This window comes from Haliotis rubra, unplaced genomic scaffold (assembly GCF_003918875.1).
Source record: "Haliotis rubra isolate DU_JTF1 unplaced genomic scaffold, ASM391887v1 Scf46, whole genome shotgun sequence".
NCBI lineage: Eukaryota > Metazoa > Mollusca > Gastropoda > Lepetellida > Haliotidae > Haliotis > Haliotis rubra.
The window spans coordinates 2,432,384-2,457,075 of NW_025767146.1; the positions used below are offsets into that span (position 1 = coordinate 2,432,384).

General features: G+C 43.4%; 1 protein-coding gene across 1 annotated transcript in view; it reads left to right on the top strand.

The window, feature by feature from the left end:
- LOC124290177 (U3 small nucleolar RNA-associated protein 6 homolog) overlaps positions 1-24,692 on the top strand; it is a 184,464-nt gene that overhangs the window by 128,603 nt on the left and 31,169 nt on the right. Inside the window, exons 15-17 of the mRNA XM_046726871.1 lie at positions 3,655-3,770; positions 10,288-10,365; positions 16,199-16,384. Of these exons, the coding sequence (XP_046582827.1) occupies positions 3,655-3,770; positions 10,288-10,365; positions 16,199-16,384 (380 nt within the window). The remainder of the gene's footprint in view (positions 1-3,654; positions 3,771-10,287; positions 10,366-16,198; positions 16,385-24,692) is intronic.

Here is a 24,692-nt window from a genome sequence, read left to right on the forward strand (position 1 = left end):
TCACTTAAACTGAGGTTTCAATTTCAATTTATGGGAATGTTTAATGCATATAATCTCTTTAAGTTTTACATGCAAAGGTATGCAAATTGCCTCCATAAAACCAGTTACATGATCAGGGAATTAGATTCAAGTAAAAATGAGAAATCTTTTTTTCTATTACCATTAAGTATACATGTTTAGTGCTTCCAACTTCTGTGTTTCCATTCTGTCAGTTTCCCTGTTGAGTCCATGTGTTAATTATCTGCGTTGTCTGTTCATGACAACTGTAGGGATGTAGCAAACATTAGCATATGCTGGAGCATCGTGGAAGAAACTTTATTACTTGCCCGTGGAAGATACTGCAGTGTAATATCTTTATGGCAATATTACACTAGTGTAATACCGCTAGACATGACGTCATAATGGTTACAGTTATGACACAATGCTAGTACCTCTGTCACAATGGAATTATACCTTGCTTGACTCGTAGAAGGCTGAGAGTCATCACACTTCGTAGTTTTTTTCTTATCAGTTTATGTTGGAGAGTAATAAACAGAATACTAAACTCGCTTCCGTGAAATACCATTTTTATTAAACTCGTGAAAGATTTAGCATCAAACTCGCTTTCGCTCATTTGATACCAAATCATTAACTCGTTTAATAAAAATGGTATTACACGGAAGGTCGTTTAGTATCCTCTATGTATCACTGTACCATTTAGCCCCCGGTAGAATCCATTAAAGACTGTGGTATGACTTTGCAATCTGTGACATAACATGAGGTGATCTACTGCCTGAAATGTAGAATACTTCATCACGATGTGGAGCAAACTCTTGAATGAAGTAAACTTTTGCACATGGTGTAACAAACTGTGTGTTAGAAACTGTCAGAGGTGGCTAAAGGTATCGATTGAAATATCATCATCGGACATATCATTGGTGGCAAGCATTATTATCAAATATTGATTGGAAATTGTTTTTTCAATAATCACTTGCAGACAGTATTGTGATGAAAGTTTCAATTTACGCAGACAACTGCGTCTTTATTCTTGGTCCATTTCTAAATAATATTCAGAAATCTGATGTTATTTGCAATCAATGGCTAAAAGTGGTATCCCAAACCAATGACGTGATTCTTTCAGTCCTATTCAGGCTTTCTGCTCAATGTTACTCCTGCTGATGTTTATTGATAATCGATCAATATTCAGTAAATGATTATATATCTCCATGATCTGTATCAATAGACAGCCCTTGAAACTAATGTTGTGGCACAAAGGTTTGCAACCTGTGACTCAACATAATCTCAGTGTCCCCCAGTGCCACCGGGTAACCTTGTTGTCTCTGTACATAATCTCAGTGTCCCCCAGTGCCACTTGGTAACCTTGCTGTCTCTGTACATAATCTCAGTGTCCCCCAGTGCCACTTGGTAACCTTGTTGTCTCTGTACATAATCTCAGTGACCCCCAGTGCCACTTGGTAACCTTGTTGCCTCTGTACATAATCTCAGTGTCCCCCAGTGCCACTTGGTAACCTTGCTGTCTCTGTACATAATCTCAGTGTCCCCCAGTGCCACTTGGTAACCTTGCTGTCTCTGTACATAATCTCAGTGTCCCCCAGTGCCACTTGGTAACCTTGTTGTCTCTGTACATAATCTCAGTGTCCCCAGTGCCACTTGGTAACCTTTGTTGTCCCTGTACATAATCTCAGTGTCCCCAGTGCCACTTGGTAACCTTGCTGTCTCTGTACATAATCTCAGTGTCCCCCAGTGCCACTTGGTAACCTTGTTGTCTCTGTACATAATCTCAGTGTCCCCCAGTGCCACTTGGTAACCTTGCTGTCTCTGTACATAATCTCAGTGTCCCTCAGTGCCACTTGGTAACCTTGCTGTCTCTGTACATAATCTCAGTGTCCCCCAGTGCCACTTGGTAACCTTGCTGTCTCTGTACATAATCTCAGTGTCCCCCAGTGCCACTTGGTAACCTTGCTGTCTCTGTACATAATCTCAGTGTCCCCCAGTGCCACTTGGTAACCTTGTTGTCTCTGTACATAATCTCAGTGTCTCCCAGTGCCACTTGGTAACCTTGCTGTCTCTGTACATAATCTCAGTGTCCCCCAGTGCCACTTGGTAACCTTGCTGTCTCTGTAAATAATCTCAGTGTCCCCCAGTGCCACTTGGTAACCTTGCTGTCTCTGTACATAATCTCAGTGTCCCCCAGTGCCACTTGGTAACCTTGTTGTCTCTGTACATAATCTCAGTGTCCCCCAGTGCCACTTGGTAACCTTGTTGTCTCTGTACATAATCTTAGTGTCCCCCAGTGCCACTTGGTAACCTTGCTGTCTCTGTACATAATCTCGGTGTCCCCCAGTGCCACTTGGTAACCTTTGTTGTCTCTGTACATAATCTCAGTGTCCCCCAGTGCCACTTGGTAACCTTGTTGTCTCTGTACATAATCTCAGTGTCCCCCAGTGCCACTTGGTAACCTTGTTGTCTCTGTACATAATCTTAGTGTCCCCCAGTGCCACTTGGTAACCTTGCTGTCTCTGTACATAATCTCGGTGTCCCCCAGTGCCACTTGGTAACCTTGTTGTCTCTGTACATAATCTCGGTGTCCCCCAGTGCCACTTGGTAACCTTGTTGTCTCTGTACATAATCTCAGTGTCCCCCAGTGCCACTTGGTAACCTTGTTGTCTCTGTACTTAATCTCAGTGTCCCCCAGTGCCACTTGGTAACCTTGCTGTCTCTGTACATAATCTCAGTGTCCCCCAGTGCCACTTGGTAACCTTGCTGTCTCTGTACATAATCTCAGTGTCCCCCAGTGCCACTTGGTAACCTTGTTGTCTCTGTACATAATCTCAGTGTCCCCCAGTGCCACTTGGTAACCTTGCTGTCTCTGTACATAATCTCAGTGTCCCCCAGTGCCACTTGGTAACCTTGCTGTCTCTGTACATAATCTCAGTGTCCCCTAGTGCCACTTGGTAACCTTGTTGTCCCTGTACATAATCTCAGTGTCCCCCAGTGCCACTTGGTAACCTTGTTGTCTCTGTACATAATCTCAGTGTCCCCCAGTGCCACTTGGTAACCTTGCTGTCTCTGTACATAATCTCAGTGTCCCCCAGTGCCACTTGGTAACCTTGTTGTCCCTGTACATAATCTCAGTGTCCCCCAGTGCCACTTGGTAACCTTGCTGTCTCTGTACATAATCTCAGTGTCCCCCAGTGCAAGGCAGTGGAAACATTCCTAAACCTGTGTTTTGTTTCACTTTACTATGAGGCAGTTAAATAATGCAAGGAAACAAACTTTACATCAGACAGGTAAAAACAGTAAACACTTAAAATATTGCTGATAAAGCAAAAAATATATATATATGGTTTTGATGCCAATAACAGGCAGAATTTCTGCCTCCTGCATGGCATGTGATTAGCTCGCTCTGCATATGTCCTTCATGTATTCTTCCCACCGTGATTTTTATTTTCTCACATTCTCTCATTTTCTCACTCTTACACTCTCTCACTCACTTCCTCTCACTCTCAGATTTTGTCCTCCTCTCTCATTCACTCTCTCATACATGCACCTTGGTGACATTAACTGGTAGCATGGCAGGTTATTCTGTAGTAGACACAGTTCTAGAGGCCTGAGTTCGTCTGAGATGTCATCACTGTTCTTGTTGTGTTACAGAGGAGATGTGGGGCTTCTACCTTGCAGCCTCCCTTGACGTCCTCACCACCGACACTGAGGACACACATGAGGACAAGGGGCACAAGGACGGGGGACATTCGGAGAAGCTGCACAAAGTAAGTGGAATATTTCACATGTAAAACTATGTAAGACTGAATGATATCACTTGAATGTTGACCTTGTGTGAACCTCTGTGAGAACAGGTCATGGCTTGTTGTAGGCGCCGACTGAAAGTGAGATGAGTTGTTGTGTTGGCTGACCGCCCCGTGCCGTGGATCATCACTCCCGGGTTCTGGTTAGCCTGACCATCATGTGATTAATAACAGCCCACTGTGACGCCCTGTCTTATAACTAAAGCATTATACCAAACAGCGTTAAACCCAATTCCCTCACTCCTACAATGATTGACACTCAGGCACAACGTATACTGAAGTCAGTATTTCGATTCCATGTTTGCTTATGTAGACATCGTCTAAATATGAGGCATCAAGTTCCCTCTTCAGAGGTCGTTTGAAGAAACAGTAGTCACACAGTCCATTTGATATCAAACTGCTGTATGAAGTGATCACATACGATTACTTCAGTTATAATGCCCATGGAGATTCTGATCGGATGTAAATTCACCCAGGAAATTATGCTGGTTGTTATCAGTATCTCCATTGTCGAACGTGGGGAGTTGATGTCATTGTGAACTGACTGTGGATTGGGAAGTCGAGCATGGGGAGTTGATGTCATTGTGAACTGACTGTGGATCGGGAAGTCGAGCATGGGGAGTTGATGTCATTTTGAACTGACTGTGGATCGGGAAGTCAAGCGTGGGGAGTTGATGTCATTGTGATCTGACTGTGGATCGGGAAGTCAAGCGTGGGGAGTTGATGTCATTGTGAACTGACTGTGGATCGGGAAGTCGAGCATGGGGAGTTGATGTCATTGTGAACTGACTGTGGATCGGGAAGTCGAGTGGGGAGTTGATGTCATTTTGAACTGACTGTGGATCGGGAAGTCAAGCGTGGGGAGTTGATGTCATTGTGAACTGACTGTGGATCGGAAGTCAAGCGTGGGAGTTGATGTCATTGTGATCTGACTGTGGATCGGGAAGTCGAAAGTTGTATGTCGGGGGAGTTGATGTCATTGTGAACTGACTGTGGATCGAGAAGTCGAGCGTGGGGAGTTGATGTCATTGTGATCTGACTGTGGATCGGGAAGTCGAGCGTGGGGAGTTGATGTCATTGTGAACTGACTGTGGATCGGGAAGTCGTGCGTGGGGAGTTGATGTCATTGTGACCTGACTGTGGATCGGGAAGTCGAGCATGGGGAGTTGATGTCATTGTGACCTGACTGTGGATCGTAGCTCACAACATCAATCACTGGATTATGTGGACAAGTTTCAGCTATTTCTAGGCCTCCAACATGTGAAGTTTATTGTGTGACTTCTCTGAGGTGTCTGGCATGTGTCTGTGTGTGTTGTACATGTGTCCCCTGTGTCGTGTGTCCCCTGTGTCTTGTGTCCCCTGATGTGTCTCATAGATGTGTCTGTGAGTTCTGGCATGTGCCACCCAATGCTTGTCTGGTAGATGTTCCTTAAGTCTGTCATGTGTCATGTGTCCCCTGATGTGTCTTGTAGATGTGTGTTTGAGGTCTTCCATGTGTCATGTGTCCCCTGATGTGTCTTGAAGATGTGTTTAAGGTCTGCCTTGTGTACATTTGTCTTTTACAGCGTGTGTGTTGTACATTAAGTTTTGGGTTTGCCATATGGCATTTGTCTCTTCAGCATTGTAGTTGAAGGCAGAAAGTTGTCTGGAAGTATTATGTCATTGCTTCTTGACCCTCGAATGGATGGACACATCAACATCTGGTGGCATTCCTTTGGGCAGCAATCTGTCCGGTTTGGCATCAGGTGTATCGCCATCATTAGCCTCTGATCGCCAATATGTATTGTTTGGGTGGAGTACATCCTTCCCAGTCTCAAGTGAGCTGGGTCATATTGACTGATGGGGTATCCAACAAGAGAGATTTGCCTCACTTGAAACCCAAACCCTCTTGACATGAAGCACTTGTCACTTGTCTGATAGTCTTACAGGCTGAAAAATCCCTCTACTGAGTAAAGCAGGATTGATTGCAGGTTTTGACCTTAGCCTAATTTGTTCCTATGACAAGTGGTTGCTCTTTGCTGAGTGCTTTGTGTCCTTCAGTTGAGAGAGGAGATTGGCTTTGTTTGCCAACGTCATTGTGATGGGCAGCCTACACGATATGGGATACTTCCGTTGCTGCTACTGCTGTTGCTGCTGCTGCTGTTTTAAAGGGCCATGGAGCCTCAGTAGTGTTGGGTACCCCAGGGGTTGCTAAAGGAACACTGCAGCCCTTCTTGCCGTGAGAGGTGACATAATGGGTCAGATTTGGTGACATGTTACATAACATTTCAGTGTGTGGGCAGGTGGGGTAGCCTAGTGGTTAAAGCATTCACTTGTCGCACTGAAGACCTGGGTTCGATTCCCCACATGGGTACAATGTGTGAAACCCATTTCTGGTGTCCCACACCGTAATATTGCTGGAATATTGCTAAAAGTAGCATAAAACCAAACTCACTCACTCACATTTCAGTGTACCATGATTGCATGGATTGTTCCTTAAAATAGCTGTCACTTTATTGTGGTATAGACTCAATGACAGGCTAGTTCCACATAGGTGGAATATTGTGTGGGGAATGAAATGAGGAAAGAAAGTGATGGGCACACTAACTCTTCCTGGTATTAAAGGTATTTACACTGAATAGAATGCTTGTTCTCTACCAGTGGTTAGAGTCTGTATGTGCCTTCATTATAGAGAGATTATGACCCCAACATTATGGGAGACAATTATGCCAACAAACATTACAGTGAGACAATGGCGCCAACATTACAGTGAGACAATGGTGCCAACATTACAGTGAGACAATGGTGCCAACATTACAGTGAAACAATGGTTCCAACATTGCAGTGTGACAATGGTGCCAACATTACAGTGAGACAATGGTGCCAACATTACAGTGTGACAATGGTGCCAACATTACAGTGAGACAATGGTGCCAACATTACAGTGAGACAATGGTGCCAACATTACAGTGAGACAATGGTGCCAACATTACAGTGAGACAATGGTGCCAACATTACAGTGAGACAATGGTGCCAACATTACAGTGAGAGGTGGTGCCAACATTACAGTGAGACAATGGTGCCAACATTACAGTGAGAGGTGGTGCCAACATTATAGGGAGAGGTGGTGCCAACATTACAGTGAGACAATGGTGCCAACATTACAGTGAGACAATGGTGCCAACATTACAGTGAGACAATGGTGCCAACATTACAGTGAGACAATGGTGCCAACATTACAGTGAGAGGTGGTGCCAACATTACAGTGAGACAATGGTGCCAACATTACAGTGAGAGGTGGTGCCAACATTATAGGGAGAGGTGGTGCCAACATTACAGTGAGACAATGGTGCCAACATTACAGTGAGAGGTGGTGCCAACATTATAGGGAGACATTGGCGACAGCCTTGTAGGGAAACTATGCTTCGCTATGAAAAAACTGAGATATTAAATAATAATAATGCTAAGTTTTACGCCTAGAATCCAGCAGCGACGCTGTTCTCTGGCGTTACATTATTACCCTGACGGAATTGTACTTTCAAAGTTGCTACTAAGTGTTTCTCGCGACCGTATAGGTCCGTACATCCGCTTCCCTGGTACCCATTTTAAACAGCTGGGTGGACTGAGTGCAATGTGGACGAAGTGCCTTGCCCAGGGACACAACACAGTATGAGACCCAGATCACAAATTTTGGTATCTCCACCAGGATTCGAACTCGGGCCTTTGGCGTGAGAGGCCAGCATGCTTACCACTACACCACTGTGCTCCACATATTGTGTCTGTCATTAAAGTATTCATTTCATATACATAATATATAACCAAAAGTAGGTTTTAATGACTTGCATTCAGCTTGCTGGAACTGGAGGGCATCGTGGCCATAGACACATGGCCTCCTTTCAGCTGACACTTGGTGACACACCTGACCCACTCTAACTGCTGGTCACACAGTAGCACTCACCAGGAGGTGGAGGACACTCAGGTGTAAAGTACTACTTGTAGGTTCATATTTAGTTGAATTTGTATTGATTTTGTTTCTGGATTTGAGCAAACATTGTTTATGTTGCCATCTTCATGGTACAAGATTCAGCTAATTAGTCGGGACTGACCCTATCAAAGACTAGTTTACTTGTTCCTTTACACAGTTAGTGTTTGTCTGTCCATCATTCAGTCTGTCCCTCCATCCAACAGACCTTTGTCCAACACATCAGCAGATGACCAGTCTTAACAAAGGCAACAATGTAACAAATCGGGGATCACGCACTAACTGTTTGTCCAGGACTCTGTCACCTCAGTGTCACATGACCTTCCTCTCTGCTGGCCACCCGGCCACTCTCTCAGTTTACCCTTACCTCACCCCAGCTGTTTCCAGACGGCCAAATTACCCCACAGTGGACAGATGGCCGCTACATCAAACACAGCCCCGTCCCCTGCTACATGTTACAAGTGTCCACTGTGTGGAGGCTTGCTGTAAGCCAACACAGTCTGTTGTGTCTTTATGATCCCTGGCTCTTGTGTTGGCAGAACCTGACAAGGCTTAAAGATGACCCCACACAAATCTGGCGGACTAATTAGTGGCTGATAGGGAATTGTGACAGTCTCCTGATTGTGCTGTAAAGCTTGCAAGCCTTTGTGTGATGGTGTTGGCAAAGAGCATGGAGGGCATAGAGATACAGAGGGGAGGGATTCGTGTTAATCCAGGGATAGAAATGGTACACACAGGGCACCTGCCTGCAGTCATGGTGTAGCTCTCCTGCATCCATGTACAGAGATGATAGACCCAGGGATAGAAATGGTACACACAGGGGGCACCTGCCTGCAGTCATGGTGTAGCTCTCCTGCATCCAGGTACAGAGATGATAGACCCAGAGATAGAAATGGTACACACAGGGGGCACCTGCCTGCAGTCATGATGTAGCCCTCATGCATCCAGGTACAGAGATGATAGACCCAGAGATAGAAATGGTACACACAGGGGGTACCTGCCTGCAGTCATGGTGTAGCTCTCCTGCATCCAGGTACAGAGATGATAGACCCAGGGATAGAAATGGTACACACAGGGGGCACCTGCCTGCAGTCATGGTGTAGCTCTCCTGCATCCAGGTACAGAGATGATTGACCCAGGGATAGAAATGGTACACACAGGGGGCACCTGCCTGCAGTCATGGTGTAGCTCTCCTGCATCCAGGTACAGAGATGATAGACCCAGAGATAGAAATGGTACACACAGGGGGCACCTGCCTGCAGTCATGATGTAGCCCTCCTGCATCCAGGTACAGAGATGATAGACCCAGGGATAGAAATGGTACACACAGGGGGCACCTGCCTGCAGTCATGGTGTAGCTCTCCTGCATCCAGGTACAGAGATGATAGACCCAGAGATAGAAATGGTACACACAGGGGGTACCTGCCTGCAGTCATGGTGTAGCTCTCCTGCATACAGGTACAGAGATGGTAGGGGGGCGGTGGGGTGGCCTAGCGGTTAACGCGTTCACTCGTCATGCCGAAGACCTCGGTTCGATTCCCCACATGGGTACAATGTGTGAAGCCCATTTCTGGTGTCGCCCGCCATGATATTGCTGGAATATTGCTAAAAGCGGCATAAACCCAAACTCACTCACTTACTCACTCACTCACAGAGATGGTAGACACAGGGAGGACCTGTCTGCAACCACTGTGTAGCTCTGATGGTGCTACACTCTTAGTGATGGACCAGTGTAAATTGACCCCTGTATGTCTAATAATGCTACACCCTTTACGATGACCGGTATGCACTGCCACCAAGCTCACTGATACATGAAGAGGTTTAAGGGGTTATCAGAGCTGTCTTAAGTCCATGTTGAAGTTTTAGACAGACATTGATATACATATTCTTAACACTGAATGTGTTCAGTCCTCCAAGATATCCTTATTTTCCTGCTAATGTTCTGTTGTCAGCCACCTTACTTTGCTTGAAATACCATAATCATCAGCTTTTCCATACTCTATAAATCTAACTGGGTGACTCTTGAAGCAGCTCGCATTGCAGGCAGCAACCACCTACCTATTGTAGTGGGCACGGACACATGGGTCTACACTTAATACCTCCTTACAGAGGGTTCATCCACATTGGGGAGTCCTTAATACTTTGTTTAACCTGATATTTAACCCTTGGACAGACAAAAGAGCTGAATGATATACTTTGTATCAGTGGAGGATTGGGGAGCTGTGATATAGTTGCTGACATGGGAACAACCCAGGTGGAATCAGAGCTGATTCAGTTACACAGATTGCCATCAGTGAGATACCCGAGTGATATGTCCCATGTCCCATGTCCCATGGCCGCTGTCCTGTAGTTGATATTGTTGACCTTCCTTGAAAGTCACGTAAGATAGCATCATATAAACAGATTGCGCCCGCTTCGTGGTGCACTCATACTGAGCGTCACGGGAAAGGTCCATTGAGACTGGCTGTATGAATGAATAATTCACACTAATGGCTAAATGGTCAGGTGTTTCTGTTTCAGAGGGCTCTGCGGACATTCCAGGTCTTCCACGATGCAGCTGAGCTTCAGATGGTCGAGGAGAAGTGGTTCTTGAAGTGGGTGAGTCCAGTTGCCTCCAGCAGGGCTTGCAACTCTTCGACACACTGAAGATAACCATCGTATCACCATGTTCACTGAGATAGGTCACAGTTGAGTTGTACAGACCACCACAGGAACACAGGACACACTGCTTGCAATAAAGATGAACTTATTGTGTATTGGATGATCAAAATGGCTTTGTATTGATTGTCCCCAGCACTCAATACTTGTAACACCAGTCTGTAGTTTTGCACAAAATGACCATCCATCGCTTATCGCCATTGTACACTTACAGTATTGATGAGTGCAACTTTAAAGAAGAAACAAACAAACAACAAAATACATTTTGTGTCTTGAGTTACCAAAAGAATATCCACAGACTGTTTTTGTCTATTATGTACAACATTGTGCAGAAGAAGCTGAGGTTGGTGACCATGATGACTGTGTCTACAGTGATGTATTGTTGCGTATACAATCTGTCTCCGACATGGTTGACAGAAAGACTGATGTTCTCAGCTTCATCAGTGTCTGATTGTTATAATATTAGATTCTGGAGACAGAGACCACATCTCTTGATCAATCAGTAGAAATTAAACTTGCTGCTTTATACTGTGTTAGGACTGCTGCCTTGGTCATCTCGGAGTCAGTATACTATGTGGGAATAGGGCCTCCAAGGTTAAAATGTGGCTTGGTATCTCAATAGGCCAGTACACTCACTCACTCACTCACTCACTCACTCATTACTCGCTCACTCACTCACTCACTCACTCACTCACTCACTCACTCACTCACTCTTGCATTGGATGTTAGACACCTAAACTGTGTCTAACACAATACCGAGAACCACCTCCATGGTCAGTGGTGTGAAACGTGGCACACACTGAGCCAGACCCTTACATCACACCAGTGAACATGGTTACACTACACTATCTGGCCTGTCTACACGCCACATTGTAAGGCAGCCATGTCAGCTTTTGTCTGTGCAGGAAATGGATACGGTTCAAGTGGAGAGACGTCAGTGTTTAGTTTAGAGCAGTGTAAACTAAACCCTGTGTTTATAATGTTTCTCACCTAGCTTGTTTCTTCTACATTAACCTCACAGCTATATATTGTATATCAGGTCATGTGACCAGGTGAGCTAACATCGGGGGATCCGTGCTCCAGATACTTTTGGAGCCTTTGAGTATTTTCTCTCATGCGTTCATTATCTTTTTACAGTTTGTCTTTGGGAATTCAATATACTCCTGCTACTTTACGTGTTACATATTTTGTGGTTTTGTGGTGATCCTGCACCAGACTGTAGCCCATGGCGGTGTTGGTTAGATGTTTTGCATCTACTTCCTTCAACAGGAGGTGTTGGTGGAGTTTTTGTCCATTATTCACTGCAGTAGACTTGATGCATGCTGGGCCTGCATGTGATCCGGGGATAAGATGAGAATAGAAATATGGGTATGCAATCAGAAAAAGCTGCCATGTATAATTACATGCAGTGTTGTCATTGCTTTTTGTACATGTACAGGAGTCCTGGAACACTAACTAGGGGATATTTTGGGTGCATTTTGTGGAGACACACAGTTTACTCTGGCTACTGGTGGATCTTGATAATTATTGTCAACTCGTGACTTTATCAACATCTTTGAATGTTGTCTTATGAATATTTCCCTCTGTGATACAGAGCTTTGTTCAGCTCACAAGTCCATAATGGCATTGCTTGTAGGAAACTCGGACACGGTGGATCACGCTTGTTGATTTGGTCGTCATTGTTCCACAGAGTGGTGTGTTGCTTACAATGTCAACCACTGATTAGTCCGCCCCAGAATGGATTATAACTCTCCCACTATGATATGGTTTGATTATTGCTGACCGAAGTATAAACTCCGAATGAAACAGATTTTACCAGACACCGATATTTGTTGTAGCCATTGATTATCATGGGCATCAGTTGCCTATATCTTCAATATCACTCACTCACTCAGTTTTACCAAACTGATCATGAACATTAAGAGCTTTCTCACAGAACATGTCACTGTAAGTATGCAATTGGTGAGTGAGTATCGTTTTACACCGCTTTTAGAAATATCACAGCGGGGGACACCAGAAATGTGCTTCACACATTGTACCCATGTGGGGAATCGAACCCGGGTCTTCAGCGTGAGGAGCGGATGCTTTATCCACTTGGCTACCCCACCGCCCCTGAAAGTATGCAAGGGCATCACTGTACAGTCATATCACTTGCTCAGATTTCTTTTAAGATCTTCAAGGGAAAATGGCGGTGTAAGTGGCACAGCTGCCTGTGATGTTACAATTTATTAACAGAGTTGCTTCCCCTTAAATGCCAGGATCTGCTGGTGATTAATTAACCCCAGAAATGCCTCAAGTCATCATTAGTCTGTCAGCATAGTGACCCTAAATGTTAAATATCTACAACCATCAGCTCTTTGAGACTTACGATGCTACGTGAACCAAGTTCCCATGATGTGTTGTGACTGCCGTCATGGTCTGCTGGATAGACTGTGTCTGAGTCGGGATCCTTAGTTGGAATTGCAAGCCCCAATTTCTAAAAACAAACTTGGATTGTCAACAGTCTCAAAACGAGGGTGACAAAAATTCTAACCTAGTTGTGTTCCTCAAAGATCAGTCAAACCTCAGCTGAGTTTTAACTGAGATATAATACAGTTCATTTGAGTCTGTGATCTCCTCAACTTCTAGAATGCCAATCAAAGAAGTCATATTGTTTGAGGCACCAATAAATCAGATTCTCACTCAGATTCTCATCCACTAAATGGTCATTCAGCAAAATAGTAAATTTCCTGTTAATGTGAATAGATATATTGTCTATTTTTTTACTAAAATTGTCCCAAGATTTGGTTTAGCTCAGCTCAAAATTTGTTGTTGAATTATAGCATCATGTTAACTTAAATAAACTATCAAACATTGTGAAATGATGAAATTCACTTAGGTTTGTTCCCGATATCAAAATGGCCACTCAACTCTAACCATGATGCAAAATCAAATGTAAATGTGGGAGGTAACTGTTAAGATCAGATGTGAACTTTGGCATTACAAATATATTATCTGTATAAAATGTCTTCTGTATACTGGGGGCGGTGGGGTAGCCTGGTGGTTAAAGTGTTGGCTCGTCACACAGAAGACCCGGGTTCGATTCCCCACATGGGTACCATGTGTGAAGCCCATTTTTGGTGTCCCCCACCATGATATTGCTGGAATATTGTTAAAAGCGGTGTTAAACCATACACACTCACTCTGTATGCTCATACAGACGTGCTGTGCAGCCCTTCTGGTTTGTGTGAGCCTCTGATGAATGCATTATCTGCCACAATAGGGTAAGTGGAAACACAATGTTCAGATGCAAGCATTAAAATCCCTGTTGCTTTAGGCTGCATTTTTTTTGTGTAAATAATATATTTTGCAAACGTTAAGGTGTAAATGATTAATGCTTCAATTGACATGTATGGCATGTAACCGCTTGGTGTCGCCTTACTTGATAACCTGCATGATAACCCAACCATGACGTCACGACACGTTCACACCTTGACGCCACACAATCTGGCCCCACTCTTGACATTGTGACTTTAACTGCGGAATAATTGTGCTTATTCTGCCATGATTGCTGCAGTGAGTTAACAGCAACATTCCATGTATACAGCTAATCACAAAGACACTTGCCGTCTTTCAATAATCACCAGTTATACATATACGATTACATTCCCAAAATACTTTGAGTTATATTTGCACCATAATGTACACACTTAAATGATTTCTTTTAAATCATTCATAGAAGACATTTCATTTGTGTTTGAACATTAATTTCTGGAGATAAGAGAAGCTGATTAAATCTAAAAAAGGAACGGTAACGCCTACTATTTGGTTGTGTCAGCGCTACTATCTGTGGGGCGGTTAGCGTGGCAACTGATAAGTGGCACCAGAGACTGGAACTCTGGCAGAGATTCCTGGAAGTATGAAGCATTTATCTGGCCCTCCACAGCATCTCTTCTGTGCTGATAACCAACATCCATGCTGTTTCCTCCTTAACTTATTATGCAATTAGTATAGGTGTTGGGGAGGGGGTTTGTTTGTTGCAGAGACTGGGATGTGGAGGTCTGGGATGGAGATAGGTGTCTCAGGGCAGGGAGGTCTGGGATAGTGATAGGTGTCTCAGGGCAGGGTAAGGCAGAGACTGGGTTGTGGAGGCCTGGGATGGTGATAGGTGTCTCAGGACAGGGAGGTCTGGGATGGTGATAGGTGTCTCAGGGCAGGGAGGTCTGGGATAGAGATAGGTGTCTCTGGGCAGGGTGAGGCAGAGACTGGGATGTGGAGGTCTGGGATGGAGATAGGTGTCTCAGGGCAGGGAGGTCTGGGATAGTGATAGGTGTCTCAGGGCAGGGTAAGGCAGAGACTGGCATGTGGAGGTCTGGGGTGGTGATAGGTGTCTCATGACAGGGAGGTCTGGGATGGTGATAGGTGTCTCAGGGCAGGGAGGTCTTGGATAGAGATAGGTGTCTCTGGGCAGGGTGAGGCAGAGACTGGGATGTGGAGGTCTGGGATGGTGATAGGTGTCTCAGAGAAGGGTGAGGCAGAGACCAGGATATGGGAGGTCGGGGATGGTGATAGGTGTCTCTGGGCAGGGTGGGACAGAGACTGGGATGTGGAGGTCTGGGATGGTGATAGGTGTCTCTGGGCAGGGTGAGGTCAGAGACTGGGATGTGGAGGTCTGGGATGGTGATAAGTGTCTCTGGGCAGGGTGAGGCAGAGACTGGGATGTGGGAGGTCTGGGATGGTGATAAGTGTCTCTGGGCAGGGTCAGGGCAGGGTGAGGCAGAGACTGGGATGTGGAGGTCTGGGATGGTGATAGGTGTCTCAGAGAAGACTGGGACTGGGAGGGCAGGGTGAGTTAGAGACTGGGATGTAGAGGTCTGGGATGGTGATAAAGTGTCTCAGGGCAGGGTGAGTTAGAGACTGGGATGTGGAGGTCTGGGAGGTCTGGGGATGGTGATAGGTGTCTCAGAACAGCAACAAACTATTGACTATGTGTGAATCTCTTAAAACAACTTTACAACCATGGCCAACACACATGTACCATTGATATGCAATTAATGCAACCTTATGTAATAGATAATATACATGTGATAGACACATCATTGATATACCCATGCTATACAGTTAGTGAAACCATGTGCTATAGTATATACAGTCGAGCACCGTTGTGTCGAACTCTGATAACTCGATATCTCGGTTGTCTCGATATAACATCTCAGTCCCGTTAAAATCCTTCACAATTTATCATTATTCAAGTTCTTTTAACTCGATGTGGATGTCTCGATATTTCGGATATCTCGATATAATTTCATGGTCCTAACAAGCAAAATTACCCTTTTAACTCGATATTCACCTACCTTTCATGGGCAAGGATCCTTCTGAACTGAGGTTGTTTCCACACATTTACACACGGTGCGGCATGAATCAAAGGGATGCGGTAGTGTAAACTAATTAAGGCTACAAATGTAATTGAGTTGATAAAACAACTGATAACAGGTTATAGTTTCGAATCAAAACATACTGAGAAGCGTTTTGTTTTCTTTCATAGTGAAATGTGATGATATTCCCAGGTCGGATGTCTCGAAGTTCGGATAACTCGATATTTTTTCTTGGGCCCAGGAATATCGAGACAACGACTGTATGTGCTACACACCTAGGGTATACCCATGCTATACAAGTATTACATATTTATCTGATAGATAAATTGCATGTTATCTGTGTTATATACAGCTAATATATACCAGTAATATACAAGTAATACAAGCATGTGGTAATGGATGTGTACCTCTACCTGTAGGTGGAGCTGCTGCTGACCTCGACAAAGATCGGCCAGGTTGAGGAGGTCCTGAAACAGGCCACGGACACATATCCGAGGTCCACTGGTCTTTGGTGCTTGCACCTCCAGGTTCTGATAGACAGACAGGAGAAACTGCCAACAATCCTCAGGGTGTTCAAGTCAGCCCGTGTTGCCGTCAAGGAAAAGGTAGGCATTAGTTCCCTAGGTGTACAGACTCTAGACAACTTCTATTTAGTTAATGCTCCTGTATTCTGGAATGTCGACTGTTTTATGACATGCTCCAGTTTGATGGAACATCAACTGTGGTATAACACCCACTCCAGTGTTATGGAACATCAACTGTGGTATAACACCCACTCCAGTGTGATGGAACATCAACTGTGGCATGACATGCTCCAGTGTGATGGAACATCAACTGTGGTATAACACCCACTCCAGTGTGATGGAACATCAACTGTGGTATGACATGCTCCAGTGTGGTGGAACATCAACTGTGGTATGACATGCTCCACTGTGATGGAACATCAACTGTGGTATGACATGATCCAGTGTGGTGGAACATCAACTGTGGTATAACACCCACTCCAGTGTGATGGAACATCAACTGTGGTATAACATGCTCCAGTGTGATGGAACATCAACTGTGGTATAACACCCACTCCAGTGTGATGGAACATCAACTGTGGTATGACATGCTCCAGTGTGGTGGAACATCAACTGTGGTATGACATGCTCCACTGTGATGGAACATCAACTGTGGTATGACATGCTCCACTGTGATGGAACATCAACTGTGGTATGACATGCTCCAGTGTGATGGAACATCAACTGTGGTATGACATGCTCCAGTGTGATGGAACATCAACTGTGGTATAACACCCACTCCAGTGTTATGGAACATCAACTGTGGTATAACACCCACTCCAGTGTGATGGAACATCAACTGTGGTATGACATGCTCCAGTGTGATGGAACATCAACTGTGGTATAACACCCACTCCAGTGTTATGGAACATCAACTGTGGTATAACACCCACTCCAGTGTGATGGAACATCAACTGTGGCATGACATGCTCCAGTGTGATGGAACATCAACTGTGGTATAACACCCACTCCAGTGTGATGGAACATCAACTGTGGTATAACATGCTCCAGTGTGATGGAACATCAACTGTGGTATAACATGCTCCAGTGTGATGGAACATCAACTGTAGTATAACACCCACTCCAGTGTGATGGAACATCAACTGTGGTATGACATGCTCCAGTGTGATGGAACATCAACTGTGGTATAACACCCACTCCAGTGTGATGGAACATCAACTGTGGTATGACATGCTCCAGTGTGATGGAACATCAACTGTGGTATAACACCCACTCCAGTGTGATGGAACATCAACTGTGGTATGACATGCTCCAGTGTGATGGAACATCAACTGTGGTATGACATGCTCCAGTGTGATGGAACATCAACTGTGGTATAACACCCACTCCAGTGTGATGGAACATCAACTGTGGTATGACATGCTCCAGTGTGATGGAACATCAACTGTGGTATAACATGCTCCAGTGTGATGGAACATCAACTGTGGTATAACACCCACTCCAGTGTGATGGAACATCAACTGTGGTATGACATGATCCAGTGTGATGGAACATCAACAGCGATTCAGGGTTTGGATCATAGATATATTTTATGCTGTATATTCTGTATATATGACCTAGACTTTCTATTGTGCATGTGATTTTGACAACCGATTCCTTCATATATAACAGTAATTAACCTGCCAAATGATGAAATTGATAAATTTGAACAGCACTGCTTGCGATTACATTAAACTATCAATGTCAGTGGCTCTACAAGGTCTGTAAACTTCTATGCTGATTTCTATTAAAGTAAGATGCATGCACGTTTTTGCTCTTTTCAGATATTGAGACAAATTTATAGAATGTATTATTTTTATTATTGATATGTAAGAGAAATATTGATTGTGGACGTTCTACGTGTTATGATAGGAGTACTGGTGGTATGACGACGTGCATGTCGGCAGTGTGGCTGGCCCCCGACTGCTGCTATATTCTGGTGTCCATTGCATGTCTCTAACGATAGTAGTTGAACGGCAGTGATTGACACACGAGTACTGCACCATGTCCGTGATATTGATCTCATCTGATTGGTCCTTCATCTGTCTGTTTGATGATTGGTCTCGAGGATACTAGCGATGTAAAGACTATTATCTGTCGAGAACCTGGGTCTGAACTGCAGTAGATGCTGTTCCCTGGCTCTGTCAGAAGGACCCGTCTTTGTCATGCTATTTATTATAAGTCGTATTCTTTCTCTACTGTTATTGATATTATGGGTGAGACATCCAGTGCAATTAAAGGCAGCAGTACATAAACACTCCATCATCAAATGAGTGACCAGAATAAACATGGCCGTGGCTGTGAGAGCAGCAGCGGGTTTGTCCTGGCGAGTGTAGGACAAAGTGCTGGCAGGACTGAGCTTAGAGACGAGTGTGTGCACCAGGAAGTGATCTCACACAACGCTTCTCCCTGCAGGTGTCACAACTAGCATGGATACTGTTCAATAAGAGGCTGCAAAGCAACTTAGCATTCCAGCAGCCCATTAAAGATGTGTCAAGATATATTGTTATTTTCTTTCCAAACACAGATGTATTTTCACAGTGCCTTTTGTTGTGGCCATATTGGACTGTCGTCTTTTAATATCCTACAAAAAAGGTTCTTTTTCATTATTTAGACGTGTTTATTTGAAAAATGGTAAACACCTATTTTTGTAAGAATTTCATATGATGATTTTTGGGTTCAATATTGATCAGAAAAATCCTTTTTAAGACTGATAGTATTTTGTTACTAATATTGCTTCTTTTTTTTGGCTGAGGTTATCAGTTGGTGCATGTAGTTCAAAGCGATAAACACATTCACGTTGGATGTCATGGCTGACAGTACAGTGTTAGACAGATGGGAGTGTATGGTGCAGTGTGATTGGCTGATAAACTTTGGTAATGGTGTTCAGAGTCTGGAAATATTTCACACATGTCACTGCATACAAATGCATTTCTTGATAAGTATCTTCAAATCCAATATTTGAAAAATGTGATATTTGTGAAATAGATACCTTTGGTGAAATAGATACACATTAATTAAATATTTAGTTTGATTATTAATCATCAAAGCCATTTGGATAGTGTTGAGGTTTTTCACATTGTGCTAATATACAAGGTCAGTGTCATGACATTCCAGAGTCACGTCATACCAAGACTGCCTCCGTGGTGTAGTTGTTAGAGCATCCACCTGGAGAGCGGAAGGTCCCGGGTTCGATCCCCGACCGCGTCATGCCAAAAGACGTTAAAATATGGTACTTGTTGGTCCCTGCCAGGGGCTTGGCATTAATGGGTACAACAAGGACTGGTCCGCTCGGAGTCAGTATAATGTGTCTGAGTGGGGTATTCATGTTTCACTGCGGCATGGTATCTCAGTGGGCTAGCACTATAAAACCAGCTTAAGTCTGGGCTAGTACAAGCAGGCCACACATACACACACACATGCACGTCGTCATATGAGCGAAATATTCTCCAGCACGACGTTAAACCCAATTTCACCTCACCTCACGTCATACCACAACTGTGAGAGTTTATGTAGAGAGAGAGACAATGACAGATAACGTGTATAATACCAAGACACTAAATATTGCATGTTTTCATCCTTACACTTTATGGTTCCAAATGACATTTCCGAGCATCCAGAACTCGGTAAAGCAGAAAACACACACAATGTTGGTCTCCTGCATCAGTTGACACGAAGAGTCCTGTCAGATGGAATACATGTGTGTCTGTTCTGGTAGACACCACCATCTTGTCACAACATCATGCTGTACCACCAGAAACATGTTTTAGTCTCTGTTGATATGTTTCATGTGCAGATCTCTATGGATATGGTGAATTAGAATAAGACTTTGTTCCTTTCAGCAGCGGATGTAGTGGACAACTGTATATGTGTAGGCTATGGCAAGAACATGTAAACTTGAGTTTCGGAAGACTGTCTTAAATGTTGTGAGAAACTGTTTTCCAATATTTGTACATGTCATGATGAGCAAGTCTTTTCCCCAGCTGATGTTTTAGGAGAGTACAAACATGTGGTTCTTGCTCAAAGCAAGAGATTCATCGTCTTTTTAACTCTTTTCAAGACATGTTTTTCTTCCAATTGATATTCAAGATTTGTATTTGTTCAAGAAGATCTGTCATCATCCCTCATGCTGTGGTATTATCTGACATGTATTTCATGGGATGTGACAGCGTGTGTTGTTAGTAGTTCACACAGTTATTGTACATGAGGGGTTAGTCACATCAACATGGCAGCCCACGTCTGCCAAGGCTAATTTATCCACCTTCAGCACCAGGAGACAAGATCACTGATCAGGAGGCTCCAGTAAGACTGATGTGTTTAGACAGAGTATATGTGTGAGTTTGGCTGTGTGATGTGTGTTCATAGTGAGATATAAGTCTGTCATGTGCTGGCTGGACAGCTGGACATCATCTGGCAATAGTCACGTCTCTAGGAGCTTACAGACGGTATCAGCTCAGCTCACTCAGGTCCTGGGAGGCCGATACGTTTCATATCCATTGATTCTTGTACTGTTTTGTCCAAATCTTTACAGGAATTTCTTAGGTGATAAAAAGATTTATTCCACGGACCATTTGTATGCTATTACTGTTGATATTTAATATGCAGCTTTTTGTCACAGTAACGCAGAATCAGTCTTAGCGCTGGTGGTTTATGAATGTTCATGTGTGCTTTCTTAGGCAGGGTGTAAATACCATGAGCCAAGTTCCTCTGATTACTGTCCCACTCTTTGTGCTCAAGTCCGTCCATCTAGCCTCAACTTGTGGCACAGCCAGTCTTAAGTGTCACCTGTGTTGACTGAGTCAACATACACTAGTAATATGTATGCAAAGATTGTGTGCATATAAATATTATCCTATCACTATAAATATGGATGTATAGGGGTGTAAGGCCAGCACTCCACAGCCATTGAAAGCCTGCGGGTGCTGGTCCTGTATATCATGTCAATATAGAAGGGCACCAATTGTCTGCTGGAGCAATCAAATAGAAGGCTGGTTGACGCCATATACATCGTTCCTGATCACTCATAAATGTAAACTTTTGCTTTTGATTCCTTTGAGTGGAGGAGAAGAATGGACAGAAATTTGTATTAATGCAAGTCGTGCAGCCGCTTTCTGACCAGGCAGGCAAGTACAGCATGTCTCACAGTCCGGTGCGCTGTCTAGAGACCAAGCGTTTGGCTGAGCAGACATAGATAAAGACTTGCCTCAGTCTGATCAGGGAAGACTTAACTCTGCTTTATACGCACCAAGTGCTTAACTGAAAGGGCTGGGAAATAGCCATGAAACGCATGTCTGTAAATTGATCGGTGTATTTATTGGTGTTGAACAGAGTGCTCACTTGGTCCTCCACTCTGGGCCACTCTCACTCCGATATCTTCCACCAAGTGATCAGTGTCAATACCCAGCTAATCAGTAGGAAGTGGACAGTGCTAAATGTTTGCATTCAAACAACGTACATGAAGTCGATTATCATACACAAAGATATTGTCATGTCATTTTGACATGTATATGATAGCTGAGGAGTTTATGAGGCCCATTAGTGTCAGTGAAGGTCATATGTCTATATTAACCCGCTGTTAGGAGTGAGGGTGTGTGATGGCAGTGAAGGCTCCTGGCTCCCGGCTCCACTATCATTAGTAGTGTAAGCTATGGGATGTGTTGTGTCCTCTTAATCTTTGTCGGTCTAGCTATTACTACAACAAGGAATGCTTTTGATCTTAGTTTCTATTTGGATTATTTTGTTAATCTAAACTTTTGGAACGGGATATTTCTGAATGCTCATCCGCCTTCTGTTGAGGTCATTATCAGTGTGAAATTTTCATGCAGGTATTAGAAAACAGGTCAGACTGTAAACTGCAAAATACTCTACATAGGGGACTGTGTTATTAATGACAACTATCATGGCATATAATGGTAAAACTATATCTTGCCACACATCATCACCAGGTTTTAACAAGTGACTGGTAGGATATACCCACGTAATTAACTACTGACTGGTATGATATAACTTCTTTGAGTGGCATTTTAGAAGTTGGGAAGTACAATATAGAACACACTTTATGGATAACAACTTCTTTTTATTCGAATAAACAGAAGTTGTTATCCATAAAGAGTGTTCTATATTATATGGTATGATATACCCATGTCATTAACTACTGTCTGGTATGATATACCCAGGTCATTAACTACTGACTGGTAGGATATACCCAGGTCATTAACTACTGACTGGTAGGATATACCCAGGTCATTAACTACTGACTGGTATGATATACCCAGGTCATTAACTACTGACTGGTAGGATATACCCAGGTCATTAACTACTGACTGGTAGGATATACCCAGGTCATTAACTACCGACTGGTAGGATATACCCATGTCATTAACTACTGTCTGGTATGATATACCCAGGTCATTAACTACTGACTGGTAGGATATACCCAGGTCATTAACTACTGTCTGGTATGATATACCCAGGTCATTAACTACTGACTGGTAGGATATACCCATGTCATTAACTACTGACTGCTATGATATACCCATGTCATTAACTACTGACTGGTAGGATATACCCAGGTCATTAACTACTGACTGATATGATATACCCAGGTCATTAACTATACTGTCTGGTATGATATACCCAGGTCATTAACTACTGACTGGTAGGATATACCGACTGGTATGAGGTCATTAACTACTGACTGGTAGGATATACCCAGGTCATTAACTACTGACTGGTAGGATATACCCATGTCATTAACTACTGTCTGGTATGATATACCCAGGTCATTAACTACTGACTGGTAGGATATACCCAGGTCATTAACTACTGTCTGGTATGATATACCCAGGTCATTAACTACTGACTGGTAGGATATACCCATGTCATTAACTACTGACTGCTATGATATACCCATGTCATTAACTACTGACTGGTAGGATATACCCAGGTCATTAACTACTGACTGATATGATATACCCAGGTCATTAACTACTGTCTGGTATGATATACCCAGGTCATAAACTACTGACTGGTAGGATATACCCAGGTAATTAACTACCAACTGGTATGATATACCCAGGTCATTAACTACTGACTGGTAGGATATACCCAGGTCATTAACTACTGACTGGAATGATAAACTGTTGTTTATAACAAGCCCTATGCATGATATACCAAGGTTAGTAGCGAGTGACAACAATTATATACTCTGGTTTGTATAAATTTCCAGACATGATAAACTGTGTCTGATATCAAATTCCAGGCAAGAGATTTAGGTGTCATCAAGGGTATTGCCAGGGGTCCACCTTCATTGGGATATATCCCTTGACTGATGTGAGCTGCCCAGAATATTTTATTTATGTACATCTGTGCACTGAAACACGGTAAGCAAGAGTGACGGCCCTGTTAATTGACGTCACATTCAATTGCTTAATGACGTCACAGACGACAAAATACTGAAACAATGGTTGCTAGGCAAAAATGATATGTGCACATGTGCACGTATTTAAACTATGACATGACTAAGGCTCCACCGTATGGATAAAAAAGTCATCATTTACCCTAGTTTACATTGTCATGATTAAGGCCAATTTACCCCAGTTTACATTGTCATGATTAAGTCCAATTTACCCTAGTTTACATTGTCATGATTAAGTCCAATTTACCCCAGTTTACATTGTCATGATTAAGTCCAATTTACCCCAGTTTACATTGTCATGATTAAGGCCAATTTACCCCAGTTTACATTGTCATGATTAAGTCCAGTTTACATTGTCACCAATTTACCCAGTTTACATTGTCATGATTAAGGCCAATTTACCCCAGTTTACATTGTCATGATTAAGGCCAGTTTACTTGTCATGATTAAGGCCAATTTACTCCCAGTTTACATTGTCATGATTAAGTCATTGTCATGATTAAGGCCAATTTACCCCAGTTTACATTGTCATGATTAAGGCCAATTTACCCCAGTTTACATTGTCATGATTAAGGCCAATTTACCCCAGTTTACATTGTCATGATTAAGGCCAATTTACCCCAGTTTACATTGTCATGGTTAAGGCCAATTTACCCCGGTTTACATTGTCATGATTAAGGCCAATTTACCCCAGTTTACATTGTCATAGTTTACATTGTCATGATTAAGTCCAATTTACCCCAGTTTACATTGTCATGATTAAGGACAATTTACCCCAGTTTACATTGTCATGAATAAGGACAATTTACCCCAGTTTACATTGTCATGAATAAGACCAGTTTACCCAAGTTTGCTTTGTCATGAATAAGGACAATTTACCGCTGTTTTCATCACTGATATGTGCAAGGGCAGGGCATACTCTTACCTCAGACT